Source organism: Megalopta genalis, unplaced genomic scaffold (genome assembly GCF_051020955.1).
Source record: "Megalopta genalis isolate 19385.01 unplaced genomic scaffold, iyMegGena1_principal scaffold0077, whole genome shotgun sequence".
In the NCBI taxonomy this organism is placed as follows: domain Eukaryota; kingdom Metazoa; phylum Arthropoda; class Insecta; order Hymenoptera; family Halictidae; genus Megalopta; species Megalopta genalis.
The window spans coordinates 291,669-309,970 of NW_027476146.1; the positions used below are offsets into that span (position 1 = coordinate 291,669).

Consider the following 18,302-nt stretch of genomic DNA (forward strand, 5'->3'; position numbering starts at 1 on the left):
TAGAGACGGTCAGGGTTGTGCCCTCCGCGGGGGTGGATGGGGAAACGGGCATGGTCACGATTGCGACCATCCACGCGGCCCTTTTGGACGAGTGGCGGCCATCTTGTGACGTCATGCTCGTGAGATTGACACCACTCTGGCCGAATATTGCAAATATCTCCGCAATAACTGCAAAACGGATATTTCTACAACGAAGCCCAGTCGTTTAGTCTTTCCGGAATCTAAATTTTCCACTTGTGAACTGCATACTTCGATATTAAAGCGTCAGTTTTGGTCGATAGAAACCTCTAAAACTAATATACGTATATGGTTTTCTTGTATGTGTGGCTCGTCATAGTGTGCGGCGACCCGGGCCCTTAATGAACTTTCTCATGGACCAGGACAATGGTCTATACCCCAAGGCGTCGCAGTTCATCGCCAGCAAACTCGCCAAATTGCAGAGTATCCTCGGCGAGTCACTGCTTCGTTGCAGTAACCTCGAGGACCAGATCAAAGCCATCAGATCCGAAAACAAAATGCAGCACAGAACCCTCGAAACAGTAACAGAAAAGTGCCATACTTCGAAAGAACCCTCCCGGCCTACCACTTACGTCGAAAGAGTAGGGGTCAGATCGAGAACCGCAGCTCTTTCTAATCTAAAGCAGACCCCCCCCCCCCCGCGATTACGATCCTCCCGCAGGATCCCAATATCTTCGAATTTAGCGACCAACGAGGCAGTCCTCAAACTTGTTTCCCCATCCTAGAATAAACTCCAAATTAACAGTATTAGGAGGATCCAGGGCAACGGCATCCTGGTCGAGTCCTCAAAAAACTCTGACCTTACAACCCTTCAAGGCAACGCGCAGCTGAAAGCTGCCGGCCTGATTGTCGGAGCCCCCCTCAAAAAGAACCCCAGAATCATCTTATACGATGTCCACAAACTAGAGAATGACGAGTCCATCCTCCGTGCAATTGTCAACCAGAACCTCGACGGCCCGGAAAAATCCGTATCCAAGCAAATAAAACTCGCCCTCAAATCCGGCGGCAGAACCAAAGACAAATGCAACTGGATACTCGAGGTATCCAAACAGGCCCGCGACATCCTCATAAAAAAAGAGCGAGTGTACGTCAGATGGAGTTGTTGCCGAGTCAACGACTACATTGCGGCTAACCGCTGCTATAAGTGCCACAGCTTCGGCCACACCACAAAGTACTGTCGCGCAGAAAAAGACAATTGTGGCCATTGCGCATCACAACCCCCCACCCCATCACTTCCAACCCCTCCCAATCCCGCTTCAATATTAAGAGAGCTAACTGGAAAAAATTCGAAAGAATTATCCCAACTCTCAGAACAAAATACCTCCCCCTTTCAGATGACTCCTACACAATCGACTCTGAAACCCTCAGCGCGGACATTCAGGAAATCATTTCAGCCTCCAACTCCGCGATCCCCAAGAAAACTAGGTTTCCGCGTTCCGTCCCATAGTGGAACACTCAACTCACAACCCTCAGAACCGAGGTCCACCACCTGAAAAAAGCTTACCAAACCGAACCCAACTACATCCTTAAAACAACCCTGAAAGCCCAGTACAGGCAACTCAGGAATAGATATATCGTCACCATCCACAAATCCAAACTCCTAAGCTGGAGAAACTTTGTAACAAAACAAGGAAATGCCAACCCTTGGGGCATTCCGTATAAAACCCCAGAACCGATCCGAAATCTTACGGGCCAATCTGCCTCCTGCCCGTCATCAGCAAGACCCTCGAGAGACTCGTCGCCGACAGACTCTCTAATATCTTCAACAGACACCCCCTAGCCTCCACATCCCAAGTTGGTTTTAAAACCGGGCTCTCCACCGAACACGCCATCCTCCAGTTAAGGGTGAAAAATACGCCATAGCCCTTCTCTTCGACATTATCGGCGCCTTCGACAACGTTTGGTGGCCCGCTATCCTCCAGCAGCTAAAAGCAAGAAACTGCCCCAGCAATCTCTATATGCTTATTCAAGACTACCTGTCTGACAAATCTGTCAAAATTATCAGCAACAAATCAGTATCCTCCAAGACAGTCTCCAAAGGCTGCCCACAAGGTTCAGTCCTAGATCCCTACCTATGGAACGTCGTCCTCGACGACCTCCTAGGCGTCATACACCGCTGCGGCTACGATGCAACGGCCTACGCGGACGATCTCGCGATCACCGTCTACGGCATCAGCAGAAAGGAAATCGAGCTCAGGTCCTCCATTATCACAGACATCATATCTGTGTGGTGTGAAAAGAACAAACTTGAGCTATCGAAAGTCAGATATCCTCCTCGCGAAAGGCTTCTTAGATATTCGTAGACCCCTCACTATCAGAACAGATAACTACCCACTCAAGATGCCGGCATCTATCCGCTATCTTGGTGTACACTTCGGCCCCCGCTTCAATATAATCCCAAACGTAAACTACGTCGCCAGTTAAAGCAAATCCGTCTTCAACCAGCTATCTCGCATCGCTAAGACCCACTGAGGTCTTAACACTTTATCGACCGGTAGCCTATTTATCGGCTTTTCGATTGCCAGCGCTTATTGACCGGTAGCCTATTAATCGGCTTTTGGTTATCGACGGTTTTTGTCAGTGGGTTGCTCTTTTTATAACTTCGCAGCGCCAACGTCGTTAATTATTTGCAGCTTTGTACTGACCTCTCCAATTTTTTATCAATTATAATAGTTTTTTACCGTTTCTAATGGATAAAGAAAGTGCAGATGAAGAGTTTTGCTTAGATGCTTTGTCAGACTATAGCAGTTATTCAGAAAGCGACAGTGATGGTGATAGCAGTGATGATGATGATGATAGCAGCGATTCTTCTATCAACACTCGGAAGCCGCGAAAATTATTGCCACTGCAATATAGCGATTCAGAAGATAATGATGACACTGATGAAGTAAACATCGATACATGGTCAACAAATGACAAATCAATTATTTTGGAACCTTTCGAAGGCAACCCAGGCATAAAAATTCTACCAAAATCTGAAGCAAGTGTAAAGGACATTGTCAATTTATTTATTGGAGATGACCTTTTGGAATATTTGGTTACAGAATCGAATAGATATCACTATCAAGTAATCAATAAATATAAAAATATCTCAAAGACGAAAAAATGGATGGATATTACGTTTCCAGAAATGAAACGATTTTTAGGTCTAATTGTTCTAATGGGCCAAGTAAAAAAAGATAGACTTCATGATTATTGGTCGACTGATCAAAGCATCGAAACTCCGTTTTGCAAAAGTAATGAGCAGAAATAGATTTATGCAGATATGGCAGAGCTGGCACTTTTGTAATAATGAAGATGTATCCACAAATTCAAACAGACTTGTAAAAGTTCAGCCAGTTATAAATTATGTAAAGAAAAGGTTTGTTGATGTATATAAACCTTGTCAACAATTATCATTAGATGAATGTATTATTCCGTGGCGAGGAAGACTATCATTCAGAACCTACAATCCTGCGAAAATTGTAAAGTACGGCATACTTGTGAGAGCAGTCTGTGAAGCACACACAGGATACATTTGTAATTTTCAAGTGTATGCTGGCCAAGGAATGAAACTGGAAAACACTATTCTAGAAGTTATTGATCCGTATAAAAATCTTTGGCATCACGTTTATCAGGACAATTATTATAACAGTGTCCATATAGCTGAAGTACTCCTGCAAAACAAAGTACGGGTATGTGGGACCATTCGGAAAAATAGAGGTCTTCCACAATGTCTTCAAAACATAACCCTTTCAAATGGTCAAGCTACATTTCGTAGAAAAAACGATATTCTATTACAAATATGGAATAACGGTAAACGAAATGTAAACATGATATCGACGATACATTCGGCGCGAATAATGGAATCCGGAAGTGTAAATAGAAAATCACATATATCAATTCAAAAGCCTGAGTCGATAATTAGTTACAACAAGTATATGAAGGACGTAGATCGCGCAGATCAATATCTGTCGTATTACTCCATTTTTAGAAAAACTAAGAAGTGGACCAAACGAGTTGTAATGTTTTTAATCAATTGTGCGCTTTTTAATTCATTTAAAACGTACACAACATTGAACGGAAAGAAAATGACATACAAGAAATTCTTACACCAAGTGGAAATTTCGTGGATATCTGATGTATCATCAACTGATTCTCAAAGTGACGAAACAGACTCAAATAACCACCAAAATACTTCAGAGCCTACAAGAAGAGCACCAAAATCAAATCATCCAGAAAGATTATCATGCATAAAGAAGCACAAACTTATAAGAATAGTGACAAGTGGTAAATGCAAAAACCCCCAAAAACAATGTAGAGTATGTGCATCGAAAAAGATAAGAAGTCGAACATGTTTCGTATGTAAATTTTGTAATATTCCCTTACATAAGGGAGACTGTTACGAGAGATACCACACTCTAAATAGATATTAAAAAATTTAATTACTGTTACCTTGAATTTATTTCATGAATGTAAGTTAAACAGGCAATAAATTGTATAAAACAAATACAAAATAAAGTATAAATATCAATAAAATTCCATTACTTTAAAACAAAAGGAATAAGCACTACACAATGCATAGTGAAAATTTAGCCGGTACTGGGAGTAAATTCGAGCGCGACCTAGCCGGTACTTACTGAGTGGCAGCCTCAACCACAACCGGTCGATAAAGTGTTAACCATAATAGTATGAGAACCCTCTACAACGGCATCTATGTCCCGATCATATCATATGCAGCTGCCAGTTGGGCAGACAGGCTCATCAAATGACACATTAGGAAACTCAGACAATCCCAAAGATACGCCCTCATTCGCACCACCCGCGCCTATCGCACCACTTCGCTCGATGCCCTGACCATCATTGCCGGAGCTCTCACCCCCCCCCCCCCGCCCCCGAAGACTTGCATCTCAGAGAGCGCAAAGACCTTCACCCTAAGTGACCTCCACTACACCCATCACTCTCCACAGTTATCTCCGGAACAGCCAGATCGATCAGAGATCAAATCCTGGTCACCTAGCAGAAGGAATGGGAAGAATCGACCAATGGCCGAATCACCCATGACTTCTTCAACAACATGCACAGTTATTATTATCCGCGAAGGAGATTACGGAATTTCGATCGGAACGTCCAGATGCGTCGAGAGAGATATCCGAGCATTGTGACGAGAATGCGAGCAGCATCGCAAAACAGGAACCGTGGATGTCCTTGAAATTTCGTTTCGAATAACCGCTTCGATGCGAAACGTTGAATGTACGGGGATTTCGAGTATGCGAGTTCGCGAAATGAATTCGTGGTCTTGATCTGTACACGGAGAACTTTATTTACTCGACAGACGGTGTTTGTCCGATCAGGAGGATCGTTCAGATATAAATTGAGATTGAAATTGAAATGCGAGACGTTCACTTGTTATATTTTCCGAAGCCGGCCGTTCGATCAGCGGCGATGGATGTGTAGCGTTAACGCGACAGTATTGTAGGGTTACATATTTCGGAAATAAATAAATAAATAGGTCGTAAATTACCGAACGAGGATGCTACGAATGCCTGCAGAGTGGTAGGAGTTACGGGGGACAGTGTTTTGTTTAAGTTTCGCGGAACTCCTCGAGCCGCTTAGCCGAAAGGAAGAGCGCGAGCGAGCGAGACAGCGAATGAGAGAGAAAGAGAGAAAGAATGTGTAAGAGTGAAACGAAGTGTACGGGAGAGTGGAGAGTTTGCTATGAAAATGCAACGAATAGGAAGATAGGGCGAGGGAAATTCAAAGGGTGGAAGATCCGTACGGAAAAGTCGAGAGGCATTCGTTACCGAGACGTGATCGAGTACAAACCAGTGGAGTAGATGAGTACGCAGGTGAGTATAAATTCGAGTATATGGCTCGAAGCGCGAGCAGCCAAAGCGACGACGGTTTTTCCGCGAAAAATTCTAATGAAAATTTCGTCTTTCGTTCGCTAGTCCCGCATGTTCCTCGGCCGTCGCGTGTCACTCAACGAGATCGGTAGAAAAGCGATCGACTTTTCGGTTAGCGAAATTTGCGTTTAAGATGTTCCGCGTACAAAGAAGAAAACACTGGACGACGTCGCGTCGCCGTCGCACTCGACAATTCGGCCGAAGAAATTTCACGGATATCGGGACTTTGCGGGGAATGTCTTCGATAAATTCCTTCTCTTTCACAGCTGGATCTAAAATCCAGAAATTGACTTACCGCGTCTAAACCACTAGATTGGCATAATCGATAAAATTGTTTCCTATCATGCTATATACTTGATTTTTGTTCATTTCATTGGCATTCTTATTTTTGTACAGGTCCGAGCTGTAGTAAAGCCCGCAACAGTGGAGAAAATAGGTAGTATTTTTGCAATATCTAGAACATTGGAATGCTCTAGAAGAATTAATGAACTAAAATTTAAGACTTTCGATAATATCGTGAGTAGACTCGTTAATGACAGAAGAAACAATCCAAGTGTTAACATTGACACTGAACAATGTATCAAGTTACAGTGTTAACCATGGGTGTTTGGAAACCATAATCGGATTGCGTTATGTTTTGCCAGCAAGAAGATCTTTGTTGGCCATTTGTCGAGAACAAAAGGTTGAAAGAATTATTCGATGAAATATTTAACGGTGAAAATTTCAATAAAGCACTCGAACCCATTACAAATAATATGAAAGAATTAATTAGGACCTCGAAATTACTTCGGGAGGAACAAAATTCTGGCGTAATAATGGTTAACACTGTAACTTGATACATTGTTCTGTATCAATGTTAACACTTCGATTTTTTCTCGATACGACCGTACTTCTTAACAATCTCACTAATCTGCATACCAATGAACCCAGTATGCCGCAACTAGAATCCTCGCCTCAAGAGCAGTCGTGATCTACAAAATTTAACTCAACCTCTAGTCTACAAATCTCCTAATTCTCAGATATCCCTAAACTCTGAGATAGTAAAAATCAAACTAATTGTTACGTCCTCCGACGTATTGAATTAGTCGTATAAGAACATATATATATACATATATACCCGAATAGCAATAAGTAGTAATAGTAAGACCATATTATACGAAACACGTATAGAATAAGTTAGCGATATCGAGTATAGCATATAACCACGTTAACATAAGTTAGTATAGTCGTACCTCTCGAATCTACTGTATATAACGAATTATTCTCGCCTATATAAGTTCGAAATTCCGCCCGAGCGCGTCAAAGACACGCTCCTAGTTCTGACGTCACCCGCTCAACGCGGCCGCCCCACTCCAGCGACCGCCCCGCCACAACGACTCCCCACTAGGACCTACCGGCAAGATGGCCGCCGAGGACCGGAGGAGCTCAGAGCGGCCGCACAACCGATCAGACTCGTTCCGGGCTCCAGCGAGGAAAGTCGTCTCCTCCTGCAAGCCATTCCCCTAATTCAACTCAAGTCTCTTTTCTATTTCAAAGTCTCATTCAAACTCAAATCACCGCGTTAGTAACTAAGTCCTTGTATCGTTAATATCTTAGAATATATTTTAGTTATTACTACTTCTACAATCATTAATTACCTAGACTCTCTCCCTACTCGGCAATACATTCGTACATTCGTACATATTCACTTAGAAACTATTCCGCCTTCGTGTGTACCGATCTCACCCCGAATTATCTGCACGAATGCGTAATACAATTAACGACATTATTCCCAAAGCGCTTGTACCGATCTCACCCCGAATGATCTGGGCGCAGCAGGGATAAGACCGTTCTTCTTACATTCTTGCTTGACAAATAACGAATGCCGAAACGCGCCGGTCGTCGCCATCAACTAAGAAAGCTGGCGAAAGCTTTCGTTTACGGGCCGTACCGTTCGAAACACCAGTACTCCGAACGCGTCATCGAGGTAATCTCGCACACCTTCGTCGCCGATCCAGCCACCGGAGTCTGCACCGAACATCAATCTACGGCCGTCCTGAGAGAGCGAACAGCACCCCGAAATTCCTGAGGACCATTGCGAACCGGCGTGCGATCGACCGACAAATTAGGTTCTCCGATAAAGGTTAGAGTTTGAATTGTACACCCGTCGCAGCGCGTTATTCGTGAAGCCCAGTGGATACGCGAAAGTACCGCGTCGCGTGCCCCAAAAGTTGCTATCTACGTCTTAGCCGCGGTAATCGCGCGATATATTATATATTTTATGCGTCGAGACTCGCGGGACGTAACACAATCCAGACTTTTACTAAAAAAATCTCCTGCTAACACGAAACTCAAAAATTCTAAAAAAAACACATTATAGCTGAATCCAGTACTAAATTCAAACCAGCACATAATAATACCGATCAAGATTCAAATGATTTCAACATTAACTTCCCCGTTCTTCCTAACATTCCTGTTCATAACCGTTTCGCGTTTTTCACCGCGCTCGACAATCCAAACGACTCCAGTAACGCTAGTTCTTTCAACAAGCCCGTAGTCAATACATCTGCTGTTGCCAAGCCACACGTCTCGACAACACATTACAAAACTTCAAACGATTCTAGACAAAAAATTGTTGCAAATCCGGAGGCTCCAACACAAAAACCACCTCCCATTTATATTTACAACTTCTCAAATATTCAGCTGATAAATTCGAAAAAGAATTAACTGCCTATTATGGCAACAGTTTTTCACTAAAATATAACAGAAAGAATGTCCACATTTAACTTTCAACCATCAAAGATTTCAAAAAACTAAAATTAGGTCTTCAAGCTAAAAATATCACCTTCTACATATTCACAATCGAGAACGAAAGAGCAATGGCAATGGTCATCAAAGGTCTTCCAAACTGCACACCCGAGTAAAATAATCCAACAAATTATTTTGCAAGGAATAAATCCCACAGCCTACTTTCTCATTGAAGACTCAACCGCCTACAGAGTCAACTTCTCAATGGGCACCTCAAACCAGGATATTTACAAAATTAAATTCCTATTCAGGGCCAGGGACAAGTACATGTCCAGGATCAAGCACACTCAGTTACTACAGATGCCAAGCTTTTGGCCATTATTCTTCTATTAGGTTGGTGCGTATGAAATGTCGGATTCTCTTTACATGCGGACGTTTGTCTCCCTGTTTTCGTTATACTTTTGTCTTTGACATAACCTCATTCATAGTCGTATTGTCCATTGCCAGAGACTCATTTCAGCAAAATAGGTTTTCTCGAAGGTCTTCCCTTTTGTTATTTCTTTTAAGTTTATTGCCGATATGAATTCTGCCGACATTCGCGTCATTTTCTTATATGAGTACAAACTTGGTAATAGTGCTGCAAAAGCTGCACGCAACATAAACCAAGCGTTTGGGGAGAATACGGTTAACGATCGGAAAGTGCAGCGTTGGTTCGAAAAATTTCGGACTGGCGATTTTTCACTGCAAAATGAGCCGCGCGGAAGACCCAAAACGTCTGTGAAGAATGATGACCTGAAGGCTCTAGTGGAAGCGGATCCAGCCCTATCCACGAGGGAACTTGCTATCAGGATGAAAGTTGACCATACAACGATATTGAGACACCTTTCTGAGATTGGCAAGGTTAAGAAGATGGACAAGTGGGTACCACACGCACTGACAGAGCGAAATAAGCTGGATCGGTTAAACGTATGCTCATCATTGCTAACCCGATTTCACCGAGAGCCATTTTTCGATCGGATCATTACGTGTGACGAAAAATGGGTTCTTTATGACAATAGAAAGAGGTGTGCTCGGTGGCTTGACAAGGATGAGGTTTGTGCCCATACTCCAAGGCTATCGCTTCATCCACGGAAGATTTTGTTCACAGTTTGGTGGAACGCGGCTGGGGTAATCCATTATTCGTTCCTTCGACCTGGGGAGACAATTACGGCCGAAAAGTACTGCCAGTACATTGATGAGATGCACGATAAGTTAAAAATTGTACGCCCATCGCTTGTGAATCGGCATGGCCCGCTACTGCTCCATGACAACGCTCGGCCGCATACATCGCACAAAACAATTGCGAAACTGAACGAACTGGAATATGAAGTTTTGCAGCATCCACCATATTCACCGGATCTCTCGCCGACCGATTTTCATTTTTTCAAGCATTTAGAGCTGTTTTTAAGGGGCAAACACTATGAAAATGAAGACAGTCTAAAAAACTCGATATCAGAGTTTATTAATTCTAAAGACCAAAATTTTTTTAAGACAGGCATCTACGCTTTAAAATCTCGTTGGGAGAAGTGTATTGAAGCGAATGGAGCATACTTTGATTGAATAAACAGCTTTTGAAGAAAGATATGCAGTTTTATACAATCACTTAAGAATCCGACATTTCATACGCACCAACCTAATAATTGCAATCGGCCCCCGGCACGTGTTAAATGCGCAAGGCCTCACCTCTCCAAAGATTGTTCGAAATCATATGAAGCCATCCCTAAATGGATCAACTTGATGGAAATTATCAAGGAAGAAAGTGGATGTCGTTCCCGGTATGACATATATTGGGGACCCACGCCTGCATCATGCTCCTCAGGTCAAACCCTTTAGTCAGCCGTGTCTATCTGCCACCGGACAACCCACTCAACCTTCTCATCGACGACTACATGGACCTAGAGACAACGAACGATGGATATTCGAGATACAACCCGTTATTAGGAAAAAAGTAAGCATCTTCTGTCTCGTCAGACATCTCGCCGATATTCGATCCAGTATGAAAAAGGACAAGGATGGAAGAAACGTCCTTGCTTCAAAGAGAAGATAATCTACGCATCCCAACTTCCGAAGCTCAAGAAGCGACGTCACAACCTGAAATCCCTGTCGAACAATTATCGACGAACGATATAATAAACTCTAGTCCTAAAAATTATGATGAAATGTTAAGTAGAAAACGACGACAAAATTCAAATTTGCAAATTAAAGAAGTTTATGAACCATTAGATTTAATTTATCTTATGAAAGAATCTAAAATAGGAAAATTTTGTAACAAAGTTGTAGAAATCTTGCCGAATAGAAATACTAATTGGAGGTAATCTAGGAATAGTACACACTGACAAATTGAAAATTGCACATGTAAGATCTAAATTTAATTAACAAATAACGGTACAATTAACAATAATGCCACATATGTATTACGTATCAACGAATGTTCATTAGACTTTAAAATTCCAGTACCAAGACAAGGTAAATTCTCAGAAATTTCTTGGAATTCAACGAACCAATGGATGATGTCAAATCATTTTTTTTTTTTTAAATCTATCCGATGGAAGACAAGTCGACAACTTCCGTGATGGTAGCAGATAGTTGCTGAGTGTCATGTAGACATCAGGACCACATTTCGAAATGTACCAGTAGAAAAGAGCATCCTATATAGCAACGATAAAAATAGCATCTATAGAATACGATATAATAGAGAAGTAAAATTCGCCCAGGAGTTCATTCGCATTAACTTGATTAATTATATCAAAGATAATAGATTTTTGAATATTCCAACTATTTAAATTACTGTCCTAAATAAAATATAATGTTTTTAATAATCTATGAAGTTCACAAAATTCGAAAATGTCAAAATTACTTAAAAAATATTGTCATTCCGAAACTAGTCTCGAACGCATTTCCGAAACTCGATCAAGCCCAAATTATGCAAATAACTTCATTTCACATAGAAACAATGTTAGCGAGAAGGATTTTTTGAAATTGGAATGTTACGACCGAAAATATTGCGAGAAATGTATTGCACTGTTATGTAAACAATAAATATTTACAATTTCTGTCTTTTTTAAAAACGTTTACAAAACCTCCAATAAGAATGAAAAATTACTTTCCTGACCGAGTCTTTTCCGTACTTCAACCTAAACCAATGCAGTGTCTCACAATCAGTGATAGTACCAAATTGCAGGTTCGAAATACACAGCGTTCGTACTCGAGCACATAATATACAACGCGATTCCATTTCACAAGAATAACTGCGATAAATACTGTCCGATATAAATCATAGTTCTGTTTAAACCAATAACACTACTATGAAAAACCTCAGAAATAAGTTTATTTTAATTGCATTAACTCTGTAATACTATAAATGCTTGAGTTTGCTCGAAAAAATTCGACATACCTACTTTTTAACTTTGCAGCTTACTTAATAGACAACAACAAGGTTATATCCTCGCAAAAGTTGCTACAACTAGAAAATCTGCATTATCAATTTCATCGAATGAATGTTCCAAATTGATCATATAAACATGGATTTTTATAAATCTAGAGTATTTGATTTAATCGTGTCAGAATCGGAAGCAGACGGTAAATTGATCAACGTACTCAAGAAAGCAATATCTCTAGTGGCAGAAGGATTTGAATATAGAAATAAGTAGCAAGACAATCAATCCTCTGAAGCTGTATTGCTTGTTATCCAAATATGGTTGCAAGTTTTTAACTAATGGAAAGCATCAGCAAATAATGACGTGTAAATAACAATTACCGATTCAGATTTCAAGTTTGCTTCTACATGACTTTTAGTGCCATTACTGCACAATTTGATTCATAGATAATATACACGACTTCGCACAATTACTTCCGATCCTGTTCACCCCGAGAAGTAAATGTTTCAGTCTGTTAACAAAATTCAGGAAAGTTCGGTATGAAAGATCCAATATCAAATCTCAAATCCTTGCTCCAAAAGTACGTCGAAATTCAGATCAATGTAGTCTTCCTTTTCTTGTTGATTACTTCCGCAATCGCGCCATACAAAGTCTCAAGCAGAAGAACCAGTCTTCTAGATATCTGCTGAACACTGACGTGAATCTTGACATGAAAACTGCGTCACTCAATCTCCATATTGATCCAATCGGTTTTTGCTGACGATAAAAGCCGTAAATCTTCAAGCAAGCAAAATCCTGCTTTCTATATTTCCACTTGAATGTTTAGTAGGAATCGTGCAATCTTGGTATTTTTCATTATGTGATACATTTCTTGTTATGTATATCACACTATTTGAAATCTTGGAACCAAATTTCCAAATAATTTGGAAATTGAGGTTGATAGTTGTGACCATGCTTTGAAAATGGCTATATTTACCTATAATTAATAGTTAGGGAAGCATCGCTCTAATATCGAAAGATATGAAATAATTAATAGCCCAGCCATAGTTGTCTTCGACTACTGAAACCAAGCTGCAGTAGTATCATTAATGCATTTCGAATAATTTGGTTTGGTTGAATAACATAACAGTGGGTGTTGCACTGCTTTTCTTCCTCCATATTATAACCATTACAGAAACACATTTAGTTATTTCGGGCGCGTAGGATACAAGAAATGTCCTGCAAACTACCAAGAATGCACAGTTCTGCAGTAATAAAAAATGGAGTATTCTCAATCTGAATGTTCCATTTAATGCAACTCTTCATTTGTGGTGAAATTAGATGTTGGCGATTCCGCTGCTGATTCCGAATATTGGAAATTTGTCAAGCAACAACCCGGCCCAACTATAAATTTTCCAATACAGATCCAGTACGCTGAAGCAAATAGCCCCGTGTGACTAAAATCAAATCGATCAATTTTAGATCGCCAGTCGATTACCTCCTCTTTACTGGTATCACTTGGATCGATGCATAAGAATTCTAGCGCGACCATTATTTATTTTCCGTCATTTCCCATGCAACGTTGTTCGTTAGGGCATTGCCCTGGTGCACTGTAACGAACGTTCAGTGCTGCTTAGTTTTCAATATTCACAACGAAATAAATAGGCCCTCACACCGCGACCGTGGCTAGTTTTCATTTGTCATCAGTTATCAGCTACTGTTACGTAGATACATATAGTTACGCTTGTAATTCTTCTCTGCTCTTGTGCACGCAATTCACATTACGCTTGTAATACTTTTGCGCTTGCAGCCTAGCTTCGCTACAATCGATTGCGCTTGCAAATTTCGATACAGCTTTGTAGCCATAAATTGATCGCTTAATCGTATCATTCATGACCTTCACGACACATCATCACATTTCATCATTCTATTGTATATCATCTATAACCTCCTCTGTACGAATCATATTGGTTAAAACATATTTAGTGTTATTACACCAGCGTTTTTTTACCATACAGTCCACTATCCAATTCATCCTTCCAATCCTTCCTCCAATTCATCCTTCCCAACGAAAAGATACATTTGCAACATATTTGGAAATTTGGGAAGAATAACAAACTAGTAATTTTGGAAATTGTCGAACATTTTACTTATTTCTGCACTTTATGAGCCTTCCCGGGTACTACATATTTCCAAAACTTCATCCACCGGTTACGTAAATACATACAACTGTGAGATGTAGATGGTTCATTCTATTATATAATATTTCACATAAAACATTATGATTCAGATTCTGATAATACTCTACATTGATGTTTAAACCCACGATTTAAAAAAGTGATGAAAAAAGTGATGTCAATTTTGCAGGTTATCTTCGCTATAGTATGCATGAAAGTAGTATAATAATACTTTACTATCCACACTTTAATTATGCATGATTCGTACTCAAACCGCTATATGCACTATTCAGACTTGACGAGGAGATGACTATAAACAGTGCGGGCATGTTCGTCGCATAAGTCTTCTCGTTAGCTTTAAACTATACGATAGTAGGAGTTATGAATTGTACATTAAACTTAATATAAGAATTTGCGTTCAAATTTTTTCGAGCAATCTTATTATCATACATACAAATACACTATATGTTACCGTGTTCGTTTGAACAGTTCAAACAGATATATGTATAATTCTTATAGTTCAATACTGTGCATAGCACAAACAGAATTAAGTCTCATTACGAATAATTTCTTTCACGAACCATCACTGAACGCGACATCGGGTCAAAAATGTGTACACTGTACATCGGATCGAAAAAATAGAAAAACTTGTCTCGATGGCTACATTGTGCAACATATGTCCAACATGATCTATTGAAAACAAAAAATACTCCATAAATACTGCAGAATTCATTTGAATTGATAGAATTAAGAATTAACTTTCCTACCCCTCGAGTATAATGATAGAAAAAAATGATCACGTTTACAGCTGGCATTTATGCATTACTATCCTACAAATGTAAGTTTTATAAATAACGCTAAATATTTATTAATAAAAATAAGACCAGATTAAATAAAACTAATGAAAACAAACACTATGTGGTATTACAACATAATATAATATAAAGAATATTTTCCCGAAACTACAGAGATTTAAATTATTATATTATCATTAAAAAGAATTTTTTCAGCTACTTTTAAAGTACACCTATGAGATTTATTATGTGTACAACATTATTTAAAATACCAAAATTATGAAATCCTTTTTCGAAAATCATCGGTTAGTGTTAAATTGGTTTAGTCAAGTGTATATAAACCAGTGTATTACAAAAGATGAATGGTAACATTCTCTATTATTCTGAAAATGTCTAGTCATATAAGTCAACATAATAGAAAACGTGGAGAATACTTAGGCAATTATGCAAACTAATATTTTTGTAATTTCTATTGCGTGTTTCGTCCAAATTTTAATAGGAGTTTGTAGACAAATGTTTTATTTTATTTTCTTCTCATGGTTACTCTGGGGTTTTAATAATGTCAAGTAGAAAGTTGATTGAAGTTGAGGGGGTTGTGTATTCTAAATGTTCCGTACCCTCAATTATAACAATATGGACTTATATACGAACTTATAATTTTACCGATACTCGACGTAACCGTGCCGTCCTGACCGAACTGTCCTGACCGAACTGTTCTGACCGAACTGTTCTGACCGAACTGTCCTGACCGAACTGTCCTGACCGAACTGTCCTAACCGAACTGACCTAACCGAACTGCTCGAACTGACCCGCGGCAGCCAACTTTTGCCGTTTATATTCGTCCGGCGGAAACATCGTCTTCCTTTGTCCAAGGTGACAGTTACTCCTGAGGGTTTTCCCCGGACTCGCTAAACGCGCGGCCAGGTAGCCCTGTAGCGGTAGGCGGCCGGTAATTATTTTTCAGCAACATTTGCTGTCCACGTGGGGTTGTCAAAAAAGTCAATAAAGTCATTTTCGACTTGCAACGACCAGGGAAAGTTTATTACTTCGTCCTTGGCCTCTGCAAGCGAATCCTCTAACTGTTATTACCGTCGCCGGCCGTGTACCGCTATAAAATTGAGAGTTTCTCTAGGCGGGCGCGTAGTTGCAGTACAATGGCTGCTACAAAGTCATAGAAAATGCTCACTGGAAGTGTGACATACGAAGAACATTCCTGACATATTTTTCATAGCTTATCTTTCACGTACTTTAAATTCGCTCAAGAATAATTATTCAGCCACAGGAAAAGAACGTCGAACATAACGTCGAAAACGTGGGAATTTAAGACAGCGTTAAATTCATTTAAGACATCCACAACCCACACTCTCGATGAGAGCTAAACGTCCAAATAGCCAAATAACCAAATCGATGACCCAAGCATCTTTTGCAAACGCAATTCCATAGATGAAACTGTGATAACAGCGAAGCCAAGATTAGAAGAAACAATGATGCAAACACCACTCATCTACAATCTCCCAGGAGCCTCATCTACGCCATTACATCTACCAATAATCTCACCTGCCAAGATCAGTGAACCAAGTATAACTTAGTTTATACCTGATTACGAATCTAAATCCCAGGAGAACAGCAGTTCAACTGATGGAGACGAACCAGATATTAGCCCAGTTTTGCCACAACCTACGAACACGGATAACATTGTCACACCAGCAGATGAAATTCGATGAAAATTAATAGAAGAAGCTCGCAGTAGATTAATCGCAGGTCACAAGGGTGTAACGGAAATTGGCGATATCCATGGAAAGTTATGTGGGCACCGTTAACAGCACCAACGGAAAGTTATGTGGGTATGATTACTCTCTATAGTACACATTACTTTACTATTCTGTGTTTAAAATTCCCGGCTGTTCTAATCGTTCCATTATAATATATAATTAGTAACAGTCAACAGCGTGCCTTAATTATACATGTTTTATAATATATAGATGAGCTACGAAAAACAAATTGGCATGTTTGCTTATATCGTTAATTTTTTTAATGTATAACTTACAATTTGAATTTAGTTCCCTTCAGGATGAGTGTAAAACGCTTGAAAGGAGAACAATGGATAAAGGAAATCATTGATTCCAAAAGAGATTCTGATGAAGAAAATCAATATAATTTAACATTTCGCAAAAGGAGGAACAATAGAGCACGTGTACTTAGCACCTCGGTATCTGAAGAAGCAGAAGAACCTGAAGTACGAATTAATACTCCTTCTAGCATCAAATGGACATCAAAGAAGCTTAGTCCAAAAATTCATGATTTTACGCCACATCATTCGGGAGTAGTAGGGAACAATTTAAATCGTTCGTCGAGAATTTTGGATTACTTCAGACTGTTTTTTTCTAAAGATTTAGTTAAATTTATTGTGGAAAAAACTAACTATTACCGGTGTCGACAGCTCAAAAGGGATCACTTGAACGCTTCAGAAGGGATGGAAGTGGATGAATTATATTGTTTTATTGCTGCGTCGTTATTAATGACGCGAACCAAAAAGCTATCCTTAAATTAATATTGGTCTAAAGATAAGCTTCTCCGAAGCGATATTTTCAGTAAAATTATGAGTAGAGATCGCTACTTTTCATGATTGAAAATGTTGCATTTTACGGACATAGTCGGCCACACTGCTGATCGTTTACACAAAATAAATGAAGTAGTGGAAATGCTACGAACATCTTTTTATCAATGCATTTCAGCCATACCAGCGGTTATGTGTATAGACGAAAGTCTACTCCTCTACAAAGGCTGTCTCTCGTTTAAACAATATATTCCCTCGAAAAGAAGTAGGTTTGGTATAAAATCATTCCTACTTTGTGACTGCACGACGGGTTATATCCAAGATATAATCATTTATTATGGGGCTAGTACTACTGTAGCTACCGAATATCAATATATTGGAAAGCCAGGGAACATTGTAATGTCGTTTTTGCAACCTTTTCTAAACGAAGGTCATACTAATTATTTGGACAACTGGTTTTCCAGTCCCATATTGTTCGAAAAAAGTACGAACGCTTGTGGCACTGTGCAAAGAAGACGGAAAGAGATGCTTAAAATAACTGATAAATTGAAAAAAGGAGAGGCAGTGTTCCGCTCATCTGAAAATCTGTTTGCAATGAAATGGTTTGATAGAAAGAAATTTTATATGCTTTTCACTATCCATACCGCAGAATCTGCAGAAGTACCTAAGAAGTCAAGAAAAAATGAAATTATTCTAAAACCCTGTGGCGACTACCTCCAGACGCGCCAGCAGAGGGCTCCTCTTCCCGC

At 39.9% G+C, this 18,302-nt stretch overlaps 1 protein-coding gene across 1 annotated transcript; it reads left to right on the forward strand.

Moving 5' to 3' along the window:
* Positions 1-9,046: 9,046 nt before the first annotated feature.
* LOC143261983 (histone-lysine N-methyltransferase SETMAR-like) lies at positions 9,047-10,249 on the forward strand. Its single transcript, XM_076528009.1, has one exon. The coding sequence runs from the start codon at positions 9,210-9,212 to the stop codon at positions 10,227-10,229; it is 1,020 nt and encodes a 339-aa protein (XP_076384124.1). The 5' UTR covers positions 9,047-9,209; the 3' UTR covers positions 10,230-10,249.
* Positions 10,250-18,302: the final 8,053 nt, after the last annotated feature.

Excerpts from the sequence above, each read along its gene's own strand:
- LOC143261983 (XM_076528009.1), top strand. The coding sequence starts at position 9,210 with ATGAATTCTGCCGACATTCGCGTCATTTTCTTATATGAGTACAAACTT.